Source organism: Enhydra lutris, unplaced genomic scaffold, assembly GCF_002288905.1.
Source record: "Enhydra lutris kenyoni isolate GAN:26980312 unplaced genomic scaffold, ASM228890v2 scaffoldscaffold17, whole genome shotgun sequence".
NCBI lineage: Eukaryota > Metazoa > Chordata > Mammalia > Carnivora > Mustelidae > Enhydra > Enhydra lutris.
The window spans coordinates 5,384,785-5,406,305 of record NW_019154101.1 but is presented as its reverse complement, the minus strand read 5'-3'; the positions used below and the strand labels follow the sequence as shown (position 1 = coordinate 5,406,305).

The following is a 21,521-nucleotide window of genomic DNA, read 5'->3' as shown; positions in this document are numbered from 1 at the left end:
TATGTGCATCTTGTACTTTAACATAAAACTTTAAAAAAAAAAGTTAGAGTTACCATGACCCAGGATATACCCAAGAGAACTGAAAAACATGTCCACACAAACACTTGTATACAAATGTTCACTTTCATAGCAGCATTACTCATAATAGCCCCAAAGTGGAAATAACTCAAAATCCCATCAACTAGTAGAGACACAAAATGTGGTATATTCATGCAGAATATTATTCAATTATAAAATACAGTGAAGTACTGACACATGGTACAACATGATGAATGAATCTTGAAAACAATGTTAAACGAAAGGAGCCAGACACAAAAGAGCACACACTGTATGACTCCCTTTACACAAATTGCCAACAGGTAAATCCACGGAGATGGAAAGCAGATTGGTGACTGCCAACAGCTTTGGGGCAGGGAAGAATTGGGAGTGTCTGTTCATGGGTATGTTTCTTTAGGAGGGGTGGTAGATACGTTCTGGAATTGGATAGTGGTGATAGCTGCATGATTTTTTTTTTCTTTTAAGATTTTATTTATTTGACAGAATGAGAGAGAGAGAGAGAGAGAGAGAGAGAGAGTGTGTGTGTGTGTGTGTGTTAGTGAATGTACAAGCAGGGGGAGTGGCAGGGAGAGGGAGAAGCAGGCTCCCACAGAGTAGGAAGCCTGATGTAGGGCTCTATCCCAGGACCCTGGGATCATGACCTGAGCTGAAGGCAGACGCTTAACTGACTGAGCCACCCAGGCACCCCATAGTTGCACAATCTTGAAGATACTAAAAACCACTGGATTTTATACTTAAAAAAAAAAAAAAGATTTTATTTGAGAGAGTAAGTGAGAGAAAGAGAGCACAAGCAGGGGAGGGGCAGAGGGAGGAGAAGCATGCTCCCCACTGAGCAGGAAGCCCCATGTGGGACTCTATCCTGACCTGAGCTGAAGGCAGATGCTTAACTGACTGAGCCACCCAGGCGCCCTGGATTTGACACTGTAAAATGGTGAATTTTATGTTACAAGAGATTTAATATTATATGAAATACATTTCAATAAAAAAGATCTTAAGTATTTTCACAATGTATGTGAACTCTAGTATATTAAAGAAAAGAAGTTCAAAGGGAAAATATTACTCTGCAAGTGTTTCCTTCCCCCTGCCCATCCTTCAGATCAGCACCTCTTAGAGGTGGACCTCAGATACCAATGGAGAATGGAGGTAGATCAGTTGCAGTTAGGAATAAAAACTGTGACCAAGAGCCCTGATTGTCCCTGAGCAGAGGAATGTGGTAGCTGATGCGAAACAGATCTTGGGCTGGAGCAAGGGAAAGAAAGTTAAAAGTGGTGGTGACAAAGTGTTGGCAGCCCTGGCACCAGAGCGTTTCCATTACTTCATCCACAGGGTGGATGCCTTAGGAATGAGTAGTCTTTAACTGATTTCAGCCTCAATAGCCAGAAACCCTGAGTATTTCGTACCCCTTACTCCTTACTTCTTACTCTTTCGATGGCTCTGGTTGGATGTTACACAGTTCTTTATACTTCTAGTGTTATGAGTATTCCCCAAACCTACACAAACTATAGATTTATTTGGGTAGTAAACTAGACCTCTAGGATTCTAAAAATGCCGGGATTTACAAATCAGGAACAAAAGTAGGCTAACAGTTTTAAGGGTAAATCTGGATCAGAGGCAGCTCAGATTTAAATGAATCTCAGAGTTTAAAGGACTTTTAGGTCAGCTAAATTTTATTTGCTTTTGGTTCTCATCCTCCACAGACCCGAAGTGCAAAAAGGAGAAAATGAATTACCTACGGGCATCTTAGATGGAGAGGAAGGGGTTTCCTTGGTAGTCTGAAATGATGCTTGCCTGCTTCTGTGTGACAGAAGTTTCAGTGGGTATAGGAGAGATAGTGAGACTGAATGGAAACTAGTTGACAGCTGTCCTGAAGTCTAAAATCTCAGGATTTTTCAAATACCACCTTTGTGATTTTCTCCCCATCCTCCCACTTCTTTTGTCTACACATACCCCACTCCTCTAAGGACATACCCAATTTATACCTTGATTCTTAAATGGACCAGTAATGAAGCTGAAATAGTAGATGTTCTACTTGCTAGGAACACTGGGACCCAGGCTCCAGGAGGGATGAGAAGATCTGAAAGTCACAGCTTTAACGTAAGTATCAGGGCACAAAATGAGAGATGGAAGTTAGGAGATAAACTGAGATGAGTGGCAAGTTTAAAATATGTATCTCTATGCCTCTTATCTTATTCCTCTTTGATAATGATACAGACATACATACACAACATATTTGCTCACCCAACTCACCATTTCCTGGCAGCTGAGGGCCTTCTCCACAACCCATGTCTGTCCCAGCAGTCATACCTACCTTCTGGAAGTCAGACCCTAGAGGTGACTGCCTACTGACCCCAAGGGTGCTCATCATTTCTTTGGTCTCTGTGACTTCTATCCCTGCCTCTCTGAGGCAAAGATGTCTTTTGGAGTTCTTCTTTCTAGAAATCTGGACTTTGGCAACTGCTCCTGAAAAGAAAGGAAGAAAGGTAGGCAAGAGTGAGCAAATGTCTTCATAGTCAACCTCATATAGGTAGGCTATAGGAGAGCTGGGTAGTTTAGCAGGGACAGAACATCAGAGAGAAGATGAAAGAAATAATACCTCAATATGCTTTTTTACCTCTTTGCAATCTTTCTCTGTACCCTCTATCATGTAACTGCCTCTACTTTCACCCTGTTTACTCACTTCCCTTAAACATGCTCATTTCCATTGCTTTCTACAAAATACTTCCTCTCCTGATCCTCCACAAGTGGAATGAACAAAAGCCTGTAAAGCGATTAATCTATACATCTAGATACAAATTATCTTCTATTCTCTTGCATGCAACAAAGACTTTGTGATATATTTTTGTGTACCTGCATTACAGGTAAAGCTCTGTAAAGACAGGCAGTTTGATTTATAGAATTTCATGTCCAAATGCTTGTACACTTGGAAATGCATAACCAGCCAAACAGAAGTAGGAGCAAGAGAAAGGGAAGAGGAAAAAAAGAAAAGACTAATATTCTTCAAGAATGGAAACTGAATGAATGTTGCCCAGCCAGCCTTGAAGGGAATAGAGGAATTTAGGGAGTCTTGTGGGAAAAGCAGCAGGAAACTATTTGTAATGATAGAAAACTATTGAGAGGAATGACGACAGGGATGTACTGAGTAGGAGACACATACTTTAAAAACAAAACAAAACACTGTTTTTTAATACATAAAAGTACACAAAAGGAAAAAAATTAACCCTGGTTTATTATTCCACAGCATCAAATAACCCTTACTGACATAAAATTACATATTTTACATGTGTGTACCTATTTTATATGTGCATGAAATATTTGTATTTTATATAAAATGCATTTTATGGTCAGGATGTTGAAACAAAAAATATAGAATAAAAAAAGAAAGCGTTCCTTCTCCTTCTACCAATGGCAACTTTGTTGTTGTTGTTGTTGTTGGTTTCCTTCCAGAAATCAAACTGGCAGCTTGATTTTGGGTTCTGGTTCTGATGAGGTGACAAGAGGATGTTGGGCCAAATCAGAGATCTGGGGTTTGACTGACTGATTTCAACATGCCTATGAAATATGGCTGGAAGGAGAAAGTTAGCCATCTGAATATCAAAGTACCCAAAGCCTTTGATTGCTAACACTACGGTCAGTTTACCCCCATTCCCAACCTCAGTTTTTCTTCCAGGAGCTTCAGGGGCAATGTGTCCCCCTCCTGGCCTGACACCACTATTCCAGAATGCTGCTGAAATGAAGGCCACTGACAGCCTTGATATGCATTCATTGCCACAGACAGTGCTTTGTATACAAAGATCCAGGACAGAAGCAGGGTAGCTGTTTCTGGAGTGCTAAGTACCCAACAAATACAAAAGCAGTTTGTAGCTTTCACCCACTTATAAATTGCTCAATATTTACAATCAGTTAATAAAAAATAGCTACTATTACCACACTGATTCTTTTAACAAATTTTTATTGAGTACTCTATGTGTGTCAGGCAACTGTGCACTGGGAATACAATGGAAAAAAAGTAAGCAAAGGCAGACTTCCTGCTTAGGAGAGTTTATAAACACATAAATGTGAAATTAAAACCACATTGCTACAGTGAAAACATACACAGCCCTTTGAAAGTATATAAGGGTTATGAGCAAATCATCATGGCAGTGTCTTTTTTTTAATGATAGATTTTCATTATCAGTTCAACTGCTTGGCTTATATCAATGAACACTGTGAATGTATACATAATTTTTTTGGTTAAAAATTATGTATTATAAATAATAAAAATTATCATAAAATTCAACTCTATAAAGAAATGTGTTCACAATCACAAACTCTTTTCATTTGTCCATGTTCTCACAAAATTGTTAATAGTTTATTTAATTTTATTAATTAATTAACTAGTTAATTAATTATCTAAGCAATAAATTTCTTGCCCCAGGGTTGGTAGGTTTGTTTTGTTAATGTGAGACCCAAGGTTTAGGCTTGAACTCATGACCCCGATATCAAGAGTCATATGCTCTACCAACTGGGCCAGCCAGGCACCCTAGGAATATAATTTTAAAAACCCATCTCACTTTCTTTGTAGGCTATCTCCTCTCTGAACCTGTCTCCACCTTCTTCTTTTTTAAAAATACACTTAATGTCCCTGTTGGATGCCTGTATCTCTATGTCCAAGCTTCCCTGTCCAACACCTTACCATTCTTCTTTAGTCCCTGAACCTGGCAGCCTGATAAATGAACATATGGCCTGGCATGCTTTGATACCAAAGCATTTAGCTAACTTTTTGACTTTTACATTTTTTTTAGAGATGGAACTTTATTAGGTACAATGGGAATACTTACCTGAAAGGTTTAAGAGTCTTATATGCCCTGAAGCTAGCTGTAAATAGGAGAAAGATGGCTCATGAAGCAAGAGGTCTCCATTCACAAAGCCAGGGGGATTTCTGGGGGATTATTTACACAACTTAAGTAAAATTAGGTGTTTGCTCAAATTTAAACCTAACTGCTGATGATGTATTCTCACAGTTGAGGGAGTCTAATGAAAACTTTCTGGTGTCTGCAGAATTTTAAAGTAGTTATAGATGTTACCATAAACAACATGTAAAGATTAGGGCCCCCTCCTTGCATGTGCCTTTGTCTCCAAAGGTGAACATTTATTCAGTGCTATCATAGTACTGAATAAAAAGAAGTAGGTCCTACCTTTAGGTTCTGGCAACTGGGTTAGAGTTCTGCCTTTCCTTTCACAGGGCTTCTCTGGATGGGCTACAAAACTAGACCCCAACGATCAAAGAGGAATCACACTTCTGGCCTAGACTAAAGGCTCTCCCTTTGATAGTTCAAGGCAGATATAAAGACTGACATTGCTTCTTACAAGCAGGCATTCATTATTCTAGAAAAAGGCTGAAGTTATCAAAAGAATACAACAGTAATAGCTCAAAGTACTCTAGTCCCAGCTACTTGAATTAGTTCTGTACGTCGTAGATTTTGCCTCTCTTCTCTTCCCTACCTTATCCTTCCCATGAGTCCCCCTCCCAATCCAAAGAATAAGATTTTGATTTACCCCTCCCCACTCTAAACCCACCCATCTCTCCCCAAAGGGAGATGAATTTACTAAGTGAAGAGGCCAGAAAATCAGTAACAACTGGCATTTTAACTTGTAAGTTCTCTGAATTCCTGTAGATAGGCTGGTAGAATAGGGAGGGAGTAGTTCTCCAGAAAAACAAATATATTTCTGAAGCTCATCTGGGTTTACGTTTGTCTAAAGGGTACCTTCTGAGTCACTCTATGGTTTCTGGGCCAGAAAAGTGACTAAATAGCAGGCCTAGGAGGACTACTCAGGATGGCATGACCCTGGACATATTTGGGGCTGAGATGGAAGACAATGATCCTTTTAAAGAAGGAAAAAAAAAATCCCTATGGAACAGTTAGGTGAAGTAACTTGTCCAAAATCACAGCAAGGCAAATGACTGAGGGACAATCACAGACTGGACTCTCCCAAATATGTGCTCTTTCCACAACATGATGAACAACAGAGGCCAGGACATCTTCTAAATAGACATTACTCAAGAAAAACTAGCCTCCCCAGAGTCAACATAGGATTCTGCACCTCTGCATCCAAGTTAACAGGGAAAAAAGCATTCTGAGGGGAAAAGGTCAACTTTGCATTATTTTTGAGTGGGTAGAAGATAAGACTCTGATGCCTCTGTTGAGCCAGGTTATAAATTTCTGACAACAAGGATGTCAAAAGGAAACTGGGACAGAGATTAGGAAATCTGAGGACTAAGCTCTCTGGTCCCTAAGAATGCCCTCAGCAAGAACACGAATGTTCTTGGGGGAGTTCAGCTTCCAGAGTAGCATAGAGAGAGCCAACATAAGGGTATATGAAAGGCTTCACAATAGGGAGATGCCAAAACCAGACCATTGTTGCCTACTCACTACCCATCCAGGCACCACTGGGGCATAGATTACATAATTTCACAATCTCACATGAAGAAAACAGCCCCAACAGGTGGGGAAAAAGAAACTGGGAGGGAGGAGATAGACAACAGGATAGCAGGAGTTCACTTTTCTAGTTTTCCTGTGGAGTTCAAATGTGTGTGGTTCAAAACAAAAATCAAGAAAGAAACATGAGGTTAATGCATTTATTCCAAGTAATTAACACATTAAAAATAAAATTAAACTTGTCCAAGCCAACTCATAAATTCTTTAATCTTTTGAACAAAATGTACAACCCAAAACATCACACTATGGTGGAAATAACTTGGGAAAGGGAGAGGTAGAGGAAGGAATACATATGTATTGAGGAACAGAGAATGAGTCCAATCCCAAAACAAGTTTCAGCTCTTCTACCTCTTCAGAACAGAAATGGCTGCTAAACAATTTAACACAAAGTGTTACTGGATCACAATACAATGAACAAAAGGCCATTTCAAAAATAAAAGTGACCCAAAAAGCATATCTGCATCTGGCATTCAGCCATGAATCAGCCTTACCGATTTGTCGTCTTCTAAAAGTGAACCTGCTAGATTTTCTTCCACGTTTATTGAGGCCATTTCCAAACAGGTTTGTGGGTTAGCAGGACCATCTCAAGCAAAGGCAACAGAAGAAAGGAAGTATGGGGTGGACATGGCACAAGGAAGTAAACAGTAAACAAAAGAGCTACTCACGCTGCATTTCAAACAATGTTAAGGCAGGCGCATCCAAATGGAAGCCTAAGAGATGAACAATCCTTCCTTCATTAGTAGTTTTCCACTTTAGCAGGCTTTCTGGTGTTTCTCCCAGAGATCCATCAGCTGCCCAGGAAATTGGGTAGGAATACAACATAGCAATTGCAGAAGTCAGCTCTGTCTCCCTCCTCCCCCATATTCCAGAAATGGCAGAGTCAAAGCCAAAATACAATCAAAGCACACTGTGTGGTGAGCCAGACAGACATTTGATTTTAATGACAAAGTAGGAGAAAGTAAATTGGCAAAATAATAATAATAATAACAGAAAATACTTTTTTACAGATATGTATAGAAGTTATGATTGATTCATCTGGTATCTTAAGGAAAAAAAAAACAGAAAAGAGGTAAATTTTTTGGCTTCCATGAACATTTACTGTAAGATGCTGACTGCATCTCTTGGTGTAGATTCCAGATGAGACAGCCAACTAGTCCTGGATCATCTGGGCACCTGATATCTAGAAGCCAATTTGATTTATCCGCAAGAAGCTCTCGATGTGTATTCTTAGTCATGAACACTGGATGCTGTTTGGTCCTGGGTGGCAGCAACTGGAGCTTCTTGTGCGGGTATTTCCTGAGGGACCATATTGCCTCCAACTACTTGCTCCCTTGTAGGGGACCCTGAAGCCAGAGATTTTACCAAATTCAAAGGATGGTCACTGTCCTCATCCGCTTGAGGAACTGTTAGCTGTGTTATGGACACTTTCGGTATTTCTAGCTGTAGTGGACCCATCTCCAGGGAACTACACTCAGGAGCGTCACCTGGCTCAGAAAGAGGAGAACATAACTTCTCTTTTTGAACTCCGGGTGTCCGTGTAACAAATTCAACAAGGTCTGGAAGGCAAGGAGACGGCCCAAGGCCTGCAGGATTAATTGGTTCTGATTCCAATCTGAGTGAATCTTGTTTCTCTAATTGAGAAGTTTCTTCTACTTCCTCAGGCATCATTCCTCCTGCTAACAGGTCAAGTGCTTGGTGTGTTCCCTCTAGGTTCCCTAAGCCAAGGTCAACATTTTCTATAGGAAGTCCAGTTTTCAAAATGTTAGGAGTGATCCTTCCACTTCTGGGATTAGATGAATTTTGTTCACCCTCTGCTCCAAAGCTAAGCACCAGGGTTTTGGGAGAATCTAATGGAAACTCAGAGAAGGATGGGACTGGTTCCAAGTCACTGAGAGTGGAGGGATTACGTCCTATAGGTGACACAGAATTTTCTTCACGTAGTTTCTGAGACAGGGCAGTTGGGGATCTATGTGCTTGGTCTACCTGAGGATTGCAGAAATCAACACTTAGATTCCCCAGGTTCCCCAGGGCAGCAAGCTCTTCTACTTTTAAGTCTGTAACTTCAAAGTCTTCTAAGGCCTTGCTTCCTCTTGTCACGGTCAATTCTGGATGGACATCTCGTAGCTTCAGGGCTTCTGTTTCTGGTTTCTCTGGGCTCTCCCAGGTCTCTGACTTCTTATTTTCATCCCAAACAGCCAGTTCATAAATCCTTTTACCTTGAAAGTCTTTTGATCTTTCTCTCTTGAGTTTGAGGCTTCTGTAACTAGTTCTGGAAGCTGATTCTGCAGCTGAATTTTCTTGCCACTCTTTACTATCAGTTGTAACTCCTTGCTCCTGTGTACTATCTGTTAAACACATATCTGATCTGGCTGGGGACTGGAGAAGCAATTCTGGGGTAGACATTTTCACATGTACATCTTGTGGGTTCTGGAGTAAAGATCTAGCCTCTGATGGAAAGGAGTCTATTTTTGCCTTTGTGGAAGAAAGGGCCTGTGCACTCAAGTCGATCACTACTTTACCTTGAGTTTCACTTCTTGTCATCAATTTCTTGGACTGTTCAGGCTTTTTGTCAGTCATTTGTAACTTGGGCTGTTCTATTTCACCCACCCATGCACATCTGTTCCCACGGTTCAAATTAGAATCCTCTATGTTATTGGGCCCAACACAGATACCTGTTCCCTCTTCTACCATCACCTCAGAAAGCTTTGGTCTCTTTTCTTTTAGTTCAGTATTTCCCTCTCCCTCACTTTCCCCACAACCTTTAGATTTGTGGAGCTCTTGGCTTTCCTCATCCTGGTTACCAGATTCCATAAGGTTGGTTTCTACCAACTTCTGAGATTCCATGATCTGACAGTGTGTATCTGACAATTGAGGGCGTGGCTCTACACCTGGTGGCCCTGGCTCTCCCAGGTCAAGTTCGATTTTTCCGCCTGGAGATATATCCCTATTAGCATCACTCTGGAAGGAGCTACAAGTCCACATGGCCAAAGTGTCTGTCTTTGGGGTAACCGTTTCATAAGGCCTGCTTTGGCACAACCTCGTCAGAGGTTGTAGGAAGCCATAGCTACTGCCTCTGCTCTTTGAGTCTGTGCGTTCTACCACTGACCATTTCCCTAGAGACACCAGAGGTTTTGGAACGGGCTTTTCAGGGTTGCTGACTAAAGGAGCAGAGATCAAACTTTTATCTGGAGGCAACTCCTCTTGGGATGCACTGTTGTTCAAAGTAGAAGTGGAAGAGGTATCTGAACTTTCCACTTTAGGAAGATGGCTGTTTTCCCCATTGGCCAATAGACCACCACTCAGCTTAGTTTCAGGTGTCCCCTTTCCACCACTACTGTAGAATATATCATACAGGTCCTTAGCATTGGCTGTGGCTAAGCATGAATTTCGCTTTTCCAATTTTTTGGCTTGTTCACTGAATACACTTGAGAGGGGAGGTGGAGGACGCACTAACACAGAGAAAAAGGTCTGGTCCCTGTCACTCTCACTCACCCCAGGAGCCGTCTCATCAGAAGGGATGGCAGCTGGCTGTGCTGAGGCCATGATGGCTATTGGCAACACAGGATTCAAAATGTTAGGACCCAGGAAGCTGGGGCTGAGAGTGTGAGATACAGGTGGGTTTGATTTGACCGGTGCCAAGATGGCATTTGTTTGAGTAGGAGATGGGGAAGCTAGATGAGGTATAACTGGGGGTGGCGGAGGTGGTGGTGGAGGGGGTGGTGGAGGAGGTGGCAGCATTTGTTCAGGTATATGGGATGGCTCATTCTTTTCAGCCAGTACCATTTTTTCCTCTGGAGACCCTTTCAGAATCACCTCTTCCCCTCCAAATGCTTTGGAGATGATGTCAGGAGGCAAGAGGAGATCAGCTGAAGACTCTTTAACCACTGGCAGAGGCTTAGCAGTAGTTCCAGAAGACTTGATGGATAGAAAGGTGTTAAGAGGCGCTGGCTTGCTCACTGTGGCTGAACCTGATTTGCGGAGTACTGTAGATGGGATGGGCAGGTTGGGTCGGATCTTAGTCTGGGTTGAAGTTGTAACAGGCATCCACGGGCTAGTGTGTGCGACAACCGTTTTCCCAGAGAGCTTGATTTTGATGGGCTTTGCCTTCCCAGCCTCGGCTTTGCCATCCTCTTTGTCCTTACTGTTTTCCATAACCTCTTCCTTGTGAATACTTGTGGCCATTGAACCTTTTTCCTCCTCTTTCTCTGCCTTCTTCCAGCTGAATTTCCCAAAAGAGGAAGATGTTGGTGATTCTTTCTTTACCTCTTCCTTTAACTGGAGTTTGATGCTAGCTTTCCTTTTACTTTCAGCCTTTTCAGGGGAGTTCCCACCCTCAGAGAGTTGGTCCTCTAGTTCCTCAGAGACTTTGTCATCCTCTTTTACTTCCTTCATGACCTTTGCCTTTTTTTCTTTCTTCTCTTCCTTTGGTTTCTCACTAAGTTTACGCTTTAGTTCACTCTGTCGTCGCCGTTCTGTCTCCAGGACCACAGCTAAGCCAGCTTGGCGGTCCAGATTCCGTCGCTCCTCATACAATGGGTTTTCAACCACATATTTCTGGGAAGAGAAATGATAGAGGCTCAACAACTGGTCAAAATACAGTTAGAAATAAAATCTTGGCTCTGTTACTGTTGGAATTCAACTGGTAGAAACTCCTGAAGAAGAGTCATCTTCAAGGATACAGATGGTTCTACCAAGTCAGCATCTCTTAATAGGATTGAAGAAAACTTCCTAGTAATTACATGGAATTTAAAGTATTAATGACTTTTCCTGACTCTGAAGTCTGACAAAGTCAAAAGGATTACTGTAGAAAGTAAAGTAAAACTCCACAACTACTACAAAGACCAACCTTATATTTCTCATTGTGCTGGTGACCCTTCACATGTTGCTCTCCAGAAATTGGATCCCCCAAAAATTCCTCACAGAGCTGGCAGTAATATCCAGTGATGGGAATCAGAAACTCAGAACCTGGAAGAAGTAGAAGTCAAGAAAATAAGTCATTTTCACCCAGGATGTCATTAAAGGAAATCCCACTTCCCCTTTGTAATAAAAAAGTTAATGGAATATAGGACCTTACCCATTTTCAAGTCAGAAGTACCATTTAGATGAATCCAAATGGCACAGTCTTTCTAATTTAAAGCTTGAACTCAGGACCTTTGGCCCTTCTCCCTCTTGGAAACACTAATTAGTTAATTCAGGGGTTTTCTGTTTCAAACTCATTTCTGTTGTTGATGCCCCTCAAACTCCAACTACCACTAAGCACTGTAGGAAATTTAAAAACTATATTCCCAAACAGCTCAGCACCATTTGTATGAGGGTCTCTCATGCTGGTATGAATTACTCAGGAATCTACCTTCTGTAGATTAGCACTACTTATGAAGGTAAGAATCTGAGAAGTATAAAGACAAAGAAACTTTCTACTTTTCAACCTACCCCCAATAACAACTATTCAAAAATATTTTATAGCTCTCAATCGAAAAAGCAGTTAAACTACTATACCTTTTACTGTTCTTTTACCTGAATTTCAAATAAGTAAGATTTTGGTACATAAGTCAGTGAAAAAAAAGTTATATGTGCATTAAAAAAAATTTTTTTTTTTTAATGTAGGCTCCAGGCCAATATGGGGCTTGAACTCATGACCCCAAAATCAAGAGTTGCATGCTCTGCCAGCTGGGCCAGCCAGGCACCCCTCAGTTATATTTTAAAGTAGGTATGTGTATGTTTAACATTTGTTAGAATTTTGGCCATATAGGTAGAGATCATTTTTGTTGTATAGATCTCTTTATTTCTTCAGGCTCGGGCACACTATTTTGCACACAGAAGGAATCCTTACACCTTTGTCAACAAAATGGTTATTTCTCACCCTATGCTGCTTCCTAGCACCTTAATTCAGGGACATCTCTTATTTGGCTAAATGTAAGAAAACCACAGAGGAGGCAGGGGGGAACATACCTTTTGCAGGAACAGTTATCTTGTCAGTACGCTTTACAGCATCTTGCTTGGCCTCACTCTGGGTCTTTGAAGCCCAAGGTCTGTTGTAGGGATCCAGTGTCTATTTGCAAGAGGCAGAGGTGCTCACACAACAGCACTAAAATTCAATGACCCACTTTTCTCTTTTTTTCCCCCACACCAGGGGGACCAGAAACCCCCAGCTACCCACCCCCACCCTCTCTGCCAACTGTTTAAACGGAAATCACCTGTGGAAAAGGTAAACACATGTTAGAGCAAGTACTAGTAATGGATAAAATGAAACAAATAATCAGGTACTCAAGGAATCAAAAGAGGCAGAAGCCTCACTTACACTTGTCATGGTGTTTAGTTACAGGTAGGTCCCCTGGACTGAGCCCTGGGGATGATGTTGTCGCCTTTGATGGTATCTCTTGGCTCTTCAGATTGGGGCTCCTGCCCATACGAGAATGTTTCATTTTCCAGCTTTGTAATGCAGATGGGGGTGCAGAAGTTTGAAGGGAAGGAGGGCAAGAATGGAAATAATAGCGGGCAAGATACCTACCTGTGTGTGCTTCTTATTGTGCATATGAGTGAAGAAGTCAAACATGGTTCCACAGATGGTGTTGCAGTCTTTGCACCAGTGATTGCCAGCATCATAATACTCATAGGCAGCAATAGGCTGATCAGACTGCTTAGTAGCTGGCTGGGGGCTCTCAGCAGGCTTGGGGCTCTTAGTATGGGAATTCTCACTGTTTACCTTTGATTCCTAGAGGGAAAACACCTGCACTCAGAAGGAATTCTAGATCTGTCTTTTCTTAGAAAAAGCAGGTAGCTTACCGCAGTAATTGATACAGGGCCACATAACCATATTTCCAGTGCCTAAAGCTATATAAACTGGGGAAAACGTCATGAGAAATCTGTCTACAAGGCTCAAACAGAACTAGACTCCATAGTGCTACCTTATCATGGAGAATACATCATAATGGCAATATATTTACTTATATATCTTAAAATAGAAAAATATTCAAGATTATGAGTATAATGGCAGCCTCTGGAGGGGGAAGCTGAGAACAAGGATGGACAGGAGTCTTTTTACTATACACCCTTTGGTAGATGTTGAATGTGTTCCCTATGCAATTAAATACATTAGTTAAATTTAGAAATCATAACGACACCCAAGAAGAAAAGACAAGACAATATGGAAGAGGTAACTGACAGGTTAAGCAAATACAGAAAACACGTAATAATGAACCCACTTCTCATAGACACATCCTGGTATACAAAACTGGAGAGAAAGGCTGGTGTTGTGCATAGATAAATCAGACAGGTGTCTATGTGGGATGACTTCAAAGAATCTGGGTAAAATATTTGGAGCTGCCTAAAATACCAACCATCATTAGAATTTAACACCTTTGAGTTAACAAGAATCCTCTTTTAAAATATATCAACTCTAAAAAACCCATATCAACTCCTCATATTAAGTTATTAACAAAAATACTTTAATATGAATTCATGTGTCAGCAAGCTGGGAGCAAGGTATTTAGGAAGTGAGAATTTTGGTACTGTTGAGGAGGGAGGCACAGAAAACAAATAATTTGGAACAGAGGAAGGTAAGTATGAATGAAGAGAAAAGATCAGAGAACTGGGCACATGGGCTGGTGGGAAGAGAAGACAGGCTGGAGAAAGAGAAATAATTTAACTTCAAAGATACTCCTTCCTTACTAGGGTCTTGTTTAAAAGTCACTAAAGAAATCACACCCAGCAGAAAAGGGATGGGCACATGTATACACTGTGGGCAAGTATTAACTGGCACCACATTTCTGCAAGATAATCTAGGAATACATACTACACACCTCAAAATTCTTTATGCCCTGACCTAGCAATTCCACTCCTTGACATTTATCTGAAGTAAATTATTATGTCAAAGAGGAGATGATCTGACTGGTTAAATAAATGTTGGTATTTGTGTGACAAAAAACAAGGTCATTAAAAATGATGTTACAGAAATCTATTAACATGGTAAAATGTTCATGATATACTGAAAAAAGCAAATAACTAAATACATTTGAATAATCAATAAAGATACGTAAATAGGGATAGAATATCAAGTGTCACCTTATCCAAATAACTTTCTGTAACTACTCTATATCCCTTACCCCATTTTCTTTTTTTAGACACTTGTCATTACCTAACCTGTACTTGTTTATTATTTTTCTCCCACATTTCACAAGAGTTAGAACCTGTTTAGTTCCCTACTATACTTCCCCACCATCTAAAATAGTGCCTGTCACTTTTTTAGAGATCAATAAATATTTGCTTAATATACAATCTTCTGTTTAATAAACAAAAGATGAGTAGTTGGAATAATATATACCAAGATATTAATGACAGTAGTCTACAGATAGATGAATTATGGAATTTTGTATATGTGTGTTTATTTTTATGAAATGAATAGAAAAAGAAAGAAAACCTTAAACCACTGATGCATTTTTTTTTTAAAGATTTTATTTATTTATTTGACAGACAGAGATCAAAGGTAGGCAGAAAGGCAAGCAGAGAGAGAGGAGGAAGAAGGCTCCCCGCTGAGCAGAGAGCCCGATGTGGGGCTCGATCCCCAGACCCCGGGATCATGACCCGAGCCAAAGGCAGAGGCTTCAACCCACTGAGCCATCCAGGCGCCCCCCACTGATGCATTTTAAAGAGAGGCAAAGAAAGAAGATATACCAACCAGGTAGGAAAGAGGCTGTAGACACAACATTCCTTACTATTGAAATGAATACTGAATTGTAACATATCCATGTTGGCCTCAGAGAATGTGAAGCCTCATTCAAATCAAGGTGATTGGTCATTATGGGGCTGGTGCACAAATGGACCCCAAACAATGTATAAGTCAACTATAAAGGGCCAGAACTTTCAAGCTCCTTTCCGTCAAAGGCCCTGAACTGAGTGCCCTGGTATAAAAAAGAGTACAGTCCTACCAGATTGAAAAAGAGAACTCTCTCAGGAAAAATGGAAAAATTAGAGCTTTGTTGATAGGGAATACAGAATATCCTCTTCTCTATCTCCCCAACATTAAGTGAGCATCTACTATGTAATAGACAAAGTGGATGCCACTGGAAACACAAAGATAAATGAGTTCTATCCTTTTATTATCAGGGAGTTCTTACTTAGTGGAAGAGATGGGCATGAGAACAGACATAATCAAGTTTTTTTTTAAGATTTTATTTGACAGAGAGCACAAAGAGAGAGAGAAAGCACACACAAGCAGGGGTAGCAGCAGAGGGAGAGGGAGAAGCAGACATCCCTCTGAGCATGAAGCCCAATGTAGGGGCTCGATCCAAGGACCCTGGGATCATGACCTGTCTGAGCTGAAGGCAGACACTTAACTGACTGAGCCACCCAGGCCACCCCCATAATCAAGTTTTAAATAAGACAGAATGAAATAAATCTTATAAAGAAACCATAATATATTATGGGAGGGCTGACTATATATGAATATATTCTTTAATATATTAAAGAAGGGCCGATTAATTGGGGTAGAATTCAGGAATTTTTCATGGAGTAGGATGGTATTCAAATTGGGCCTTAGGGGTGAGCAGGGCTGGAAGAAAGATAATGATAAGAGGATTATTAATGAAAAATCAGAGAGACATAATAGCAAATTGCACATTTGGAAAAGTGCAAGCATTCTGAGGTGACAGGAGTATAAGAGGTAGTGCAATATTTCCTAAACACTACTCATTTACTATGTGCCAGGCACTGAGCTATGATTTGAGGACAATATTGGAGAATGAGATGGATATTTTCCTTTACCATTTGAACCTTAAAATCCAACTGAGGGAACCCATGTAATTATATAATTACAACTGTCAGAAATGCTAAGAAAAAAAAATGACACATTATTACGAGAGTGTCTATCAGGCAAATATAATAGACTGGGAAATCAAGGAAGAGAGGCAGGGTAATAATCTAAGCTACCCTCTGAAGGATGAACATAAGTTAGGAGAGAAGACAGATCTGCATAGTAACCAGAAAGAAAGAAGATCTATAGACATTAGAGGGGGTGATGTATTTGAGGAATGAAAAAGCCAGTAATCGGGATGCCTGGGTGGCTTAGTTGGTTGAGCGTCTCCCTTCAGCTTTGGTCATGATCTCAGGGTCCTGGTATCATGTCCTGTCCCCCAGCTGGGCTCCCTGCTCCTGCTTCTCCCTCTGCCTGCCACTCCCCCTGCTTGTGCTTGCACACCCTAACAAATAAATAAAAACTTCAAAAAAAAAAAAAAAAGGCCAGTAATGAGGGGTGCCTGGCCAGCTATGATGGTAGAGAATGCAACTTTTTTTTTTTTTTAAAGATTTTATTTATTTATTTGACAGAGAGAGATCACAAGTAGGCAGAGAGGCAGGCGGGCAGGGCGGGGTGGGGGGGGAAGCAGGCTCCCTGCTGAGCAGAGCTCCTGATGCGGGGCTTGACCCCAGCACCTTGGGATCATGACCTGAGCTGAAGGCAGACACTTAACGACTAAGCCACCCAGGTGCCCCTAGAGATTACTTAAAAAAAAAAAAAAAAAAAAAAAAAAAAGGAAGGATGAAGAAAAGGCCAATAATGAAATTATAATGAGCAAGGGGGAAAAGAAGCATGAAATGAGGCTGAAGAGGCAGGCAAGGGAGTACTGCAATCACTGGCTATATGTGGAGAAAGGATTAAGAGTGTAGTCATACAAGCAGGAATTGTAGGTGGCTTGAACTTGGAGGGCAATAAAGATGGTGAGACGGATGAAACCAAGATTTTCGTCAGAGGGAGAACTGAAAGAACCCGTCATTGATTCAGTATGGAGCAGTTAGGGAGAGGGAAGCACTGATAAAGCTTTTCAGGTTTTTGGCATGAAAACTGTTGGGACAGTGGGGCCACTGAGATGGAGAACATTGAAGGCAGGAAAGAGGGAGGATGCGCACATCATTAGTTTAGATTAGGATATGTTGATTTTATTTTTTTTAAAAAGATTGTATTTATTTGAGAGAGGGAGAGACAGGTAGAGAGGGAACACAAAATGGGGAGTAGGAGAGGGAGAAGCAGGCTCCCCTCTAAGCAGGAAGCCCAATGCAGGGCTCGATCCCAGGACGCTGAGATCATAACCTGAGCCAAAGACAGACGCTCAACCCACTGAGCCACCCAGATGCCCCAGGCTATGTTGATTTTAAAGTGTCTATGAAACAATGAAATGGAAATGGTGAATAAAATGTTGGACACTCAAATTTGGACCTCGCCAGACTCATTTGAGCTAGAATATAAAACCGGAAGTAGTCAGTATGGTATTTAGTATAGACCTGGATGAAATGACCTAGGGAGAGAGCATAATTCTGGAGAACTGGGATAAAACTAAGTCCTACAGAACTAAAATATTTAAAGATTAGGTATAAGACAATAGGCAGTAAAGGAGACTAAGTAGCAGCAGCCAGCATACTAGGAGGGAAAGAAACGTGAGAGAAGCCAAGAGAAGAAAGCATTTTTAGGAAACAGTGGTTTCCTGTATCAAATACTGATTTGAGAACTTACACATATTCACTGGCCATGAAGCATGGCGGTGTCCCTGTTGCTAACTGTGAATGCACAAAATGTTATATAGAAGCTACAAGAAGATTAGAAAACCATGCTGGTGTAGGTGTGTGGGTGTGTGGGTGTGTGGTGTGGTGGTGTGAGTAAAGGCTAGAACAAAAACATGGGAGGCCTTGAATGCTAAGGATTTGTGATTCTACTCTGGGGACAATGGGAACTACTAAAATTCTGAAGTAGAGTCCTATGATCTGATCTGTGCTTTACAAAAGCATGTTATGCTTTTAACTCATAACTCATAACTCTAAGATGAGTTAAGAACAGGCTGGAAAAGGAAACTAAGGAAATGCTTAGTTAGAAGACTTCTTTAGGAGTCCATGGAAATAAAAGATGTAATAGAAACGGAAAAGCTGAGTTGTTACCTTGCTGGTGGAAGAGGAATTTGAGGATGAGGACACTTTTTCTGGGCTCCTAGATTTTTCCGCTTTTCCAGGCTTCTCTGTAGTCTCTTTACAGTCATTTGAAGACTTTTGGGATTTATCCAAAATGTTAATTCCCAAGATCTGAGCCACTTTGTCCAGTTCAGACTGCTTCTTTTCGGCCTCTTCTGCCTCTTGTCGAAGTTCTGCAATGTCCTTCATAATGTTATCTTGAAGCCGACTCACCTCCACCAGGAGCGGGTCTTTATGGCCATCCTTCTCCCTTCGTTTCTTGCGTAGCATTTCCCCTGAGTAGTCAAATGTCAGAAGAAACAAACACAAGGAAATTAAGACAAGTCATTTTTCTGTTGTAAGTAGTAATCTCCCAAGAGTTTATGGTGACAAACTCTTTGCCATTAAAACATTCCTTCCTAAAAGCAAGAGAGACTCTCCTTCCACATGGGCTAGTTTAGGTGAAGTTTCTTTCCTCCCTTTTTTTCTTTTTAAATTTTATTTATGAGAGAGAGTGAACATGAGCAGGGGGCAGAGGGATTGAGAGAGAAGCAGACTCTCCTCTGAGGAGGGAGCCTGACTCGGGGCTCCCCCCCAGGACCCCAGGATCATGACTTAAGCCAAAGGCAGACATTTAACCAAGTGAGCTAGTCAGGCACCCCTAGGTCAAGATTCTATGGAGGTAAAGGATGAGACTACATTATCTCTTATGTAGGAGTTATTAGCTAAGGATCTACAGGCAGGCTTCAAGAACTCCATGAATCCCCAAAATGGTATATAAAAGTTTGTATGCATTTGTCCTTAGGTTGTTAACTATGAATCCAGGGATACCTGGGTGAGTTAGTTGGTTAAGTGTCTGGCTCTTGGTTTCGGTTGGTTCATGATCTCAGGGTCCTGGGATCAAGCCCTGCATTGGGCTTCCTGCTCAGTCTGCGGTCTGCTTCAATACCTCTCTCCCACTTCCCTTGCCCCTCCCTGGCATGTTCTCACTTCCTCTAAAATAAATAAATCACTCTTAAAAAAACCCCAAAAACCCAAACTATGAATCCAGTGGCAGTCTTCTTCAGAAAACCAAAGTATTATTCAGAGGCCAAAAACCATTCAGTCACATCTTTGACTTTATGTGATTAGGATCCTTCACCAGTACTTGCATTGAGTGTTGGGTTTTGCCTCAGGTTTACCTCATGTTATCTCCTATTCCAAACTGCAGGTCTTCATGAAATAATCCTCACCAGATCACTAACTAAATTTCTCATCCCAAAACAGTCTAAACCCACATAGAAGAAACTGTATCTTTTCCCTGTGTTCTGCAATGCTATCAAGCTGTAATATTTAGAAGCCTTGTTATGTTCTTTCCTCAGTGTGTATGTGAATTTCTAAAAGAACAGATGAAGAGATGGAGTCAAAGAGGCATCATGGAACATCTTTTTGTGCCAAAGGAAGTACTCAGAAATGATGGGGACATATCAAAGGACACAGAAGTCAACTCAAAGGGGCTCCCATTGGCCAAAGCTGGGGCAATTTGGGCAAGAAAATGAATGACAGTAAATTATTATAACTTGTTGAATGAAGAGTCCATGCATTCACACCAACATAAATGGATCAATGAATGGGAGAAGAGGGATGGGCAGGAAGCTCTTTATCATGGTAGAAAACCAACTCATGAAAGTGGAAGGAATGATGAAATTAGAAAATCACTATTTAACAACCATCACAATAACTGATTCAGGCAAGAATCACCAAAGAATGCTAAAATTATTAAGAGGAAATTTGAGGAGTAACTGAATATTTATTCCTATAAATATCTCTCCCATAAGTTACTTACTAATTATAGAGAATAAAATAATAACTTTCCAGTGAAGACACCTTTGAAGACACCACCTTAACCAAATGATCAAAGTTGACCTCACCAGTAATGGGACTGAAATCAACACCTGAAATGAACACAGCATCACTTCTGTGATGTTCCTGTCAAAAATGCATAACCTAAATTTAATTGTAAGGAAACACCACGCAAACCAAAATTAAAGGACATTCTACAAATACGTGACTTTTCTTCTAAAATGTCAATGTCATGAAACAAAGATTTAGGAACTGTTACGGAAAAAGGAGAGTAAAAGAACATGACAACTGAATGCTGTGCATAATCTTGCATTTTCTTTTGCTTTAGGGCATTATTAGGAGAACCAGTGAAATAGAAGTAAGATCAATAGACTAGTACAACATTATGGTTAATTTCCTAATTTAGGAAAGTGTACTATGGTTATGCAAGCGAATTCTTTGTTGTTAGGGGTATGTTCACTTCATCTTCACAATGAAGTATTTAGGAGTAAAGGAGTATCGTATGTAAAACTTATTCTTAAGGAATTCAGGAAAAATCACACACACACCCCCCACCACACAAAGATTGAAAGGGAAAAAGGGATGGAGCTTTTGGTATGGTAAAATATGGCATATTGGTATGGTAACTATGGTAAATATGCTGATAATCATAGAGACTACCTGAGAATTCTTTACACTATTATTTTAACATTTTATTGCAACTTCTCTGTAAGTCCAATTAAGTCAAAATTTTTTAAAAATTAAGGCTTCAGGTCACTGAACCTGAGAGTCCTCACAGCTCAACTGGGTTTCCTACTCAAGTACTCCAAAAAGGCAGTCACACATAAGAGTGTCTGATACCTTGTTGTTTATGAAGCCGCTCCAATTCAGTCCTGAGGTAGTACATCTTCTTCTGGCGAGCTTCCCGGTCACTCTTCAGCTTTTCCCTCTCTTCAATAACCTGCAAAGTACAACATCCTTCAGCCTCCAACATCCTCCCTTTTCTACTGCTCTCTTCCATCAGCCTTTATGCTAGATGGTATCAGAATCCAAGGATCCAAATGTCTGCACACAAAAGTTCTGACTTTATATCAAAGGTGATATTTCATTCTGACCCAAATTACAGAATAAAATTATCCTTTTCAGAGCGACATTGCCCAGAAAGGGTTATTTTTATGCACAAAGCACTATATATATTTTTTTTCCTGGGGTGGGTGGGGGGGGTCAGATGGAGAGGTG

General features: G+C 40.8%; 1 protein-coding gene across 2 annotated transcripts in view; it reads right to left on the bottom strand.

Moving 5' to 3' along the window:
- Nucleotides 1-1,007: 1,007 nt before the first annotated feature.
- Nucleotides 1,008-21,521, bottom strand: part of LOC111147546 (zinc finger protein 318) — a 34,784-nt gene continuing 14,270 nt past the window's right edge. Inside the window, exons 5-10 of one of the 2 annotated variants that reach the window (XM_022503637.1) lie at nt 21,144-21,243; nt 18,453-18,757; nt 13,042-13,245; nt 12,483-12,582; nt 11,380-11,498; nt 6,660-11,087 (exon numbers count right to left, since the gene is read on the bottom strand). In XM_022503637.1, coding sequence (XP_022359345.1) covers nt 7,761-11,087; nt 11,380-11,498; nt 12,483-12,582; nt 13,042-13,245; nt 18,453-18,757; nt 21,144-21,243 — 4,155 coding nt within the window. In that variant the 3' untranslated portion in view covers nt 6,660-7,760. Of the gene's footprint in view, nt 2,518-6,659; nt 11,088-11,379; nt 11,499-12,482; nt 12,583-13,041; nt 13,246-18,452; nt 18,758-21,143; nt 21,244-21,521 lie in introns of those variants that run through there. The other variant, XM_022503638.1, reaches the window with a different exon arrangement.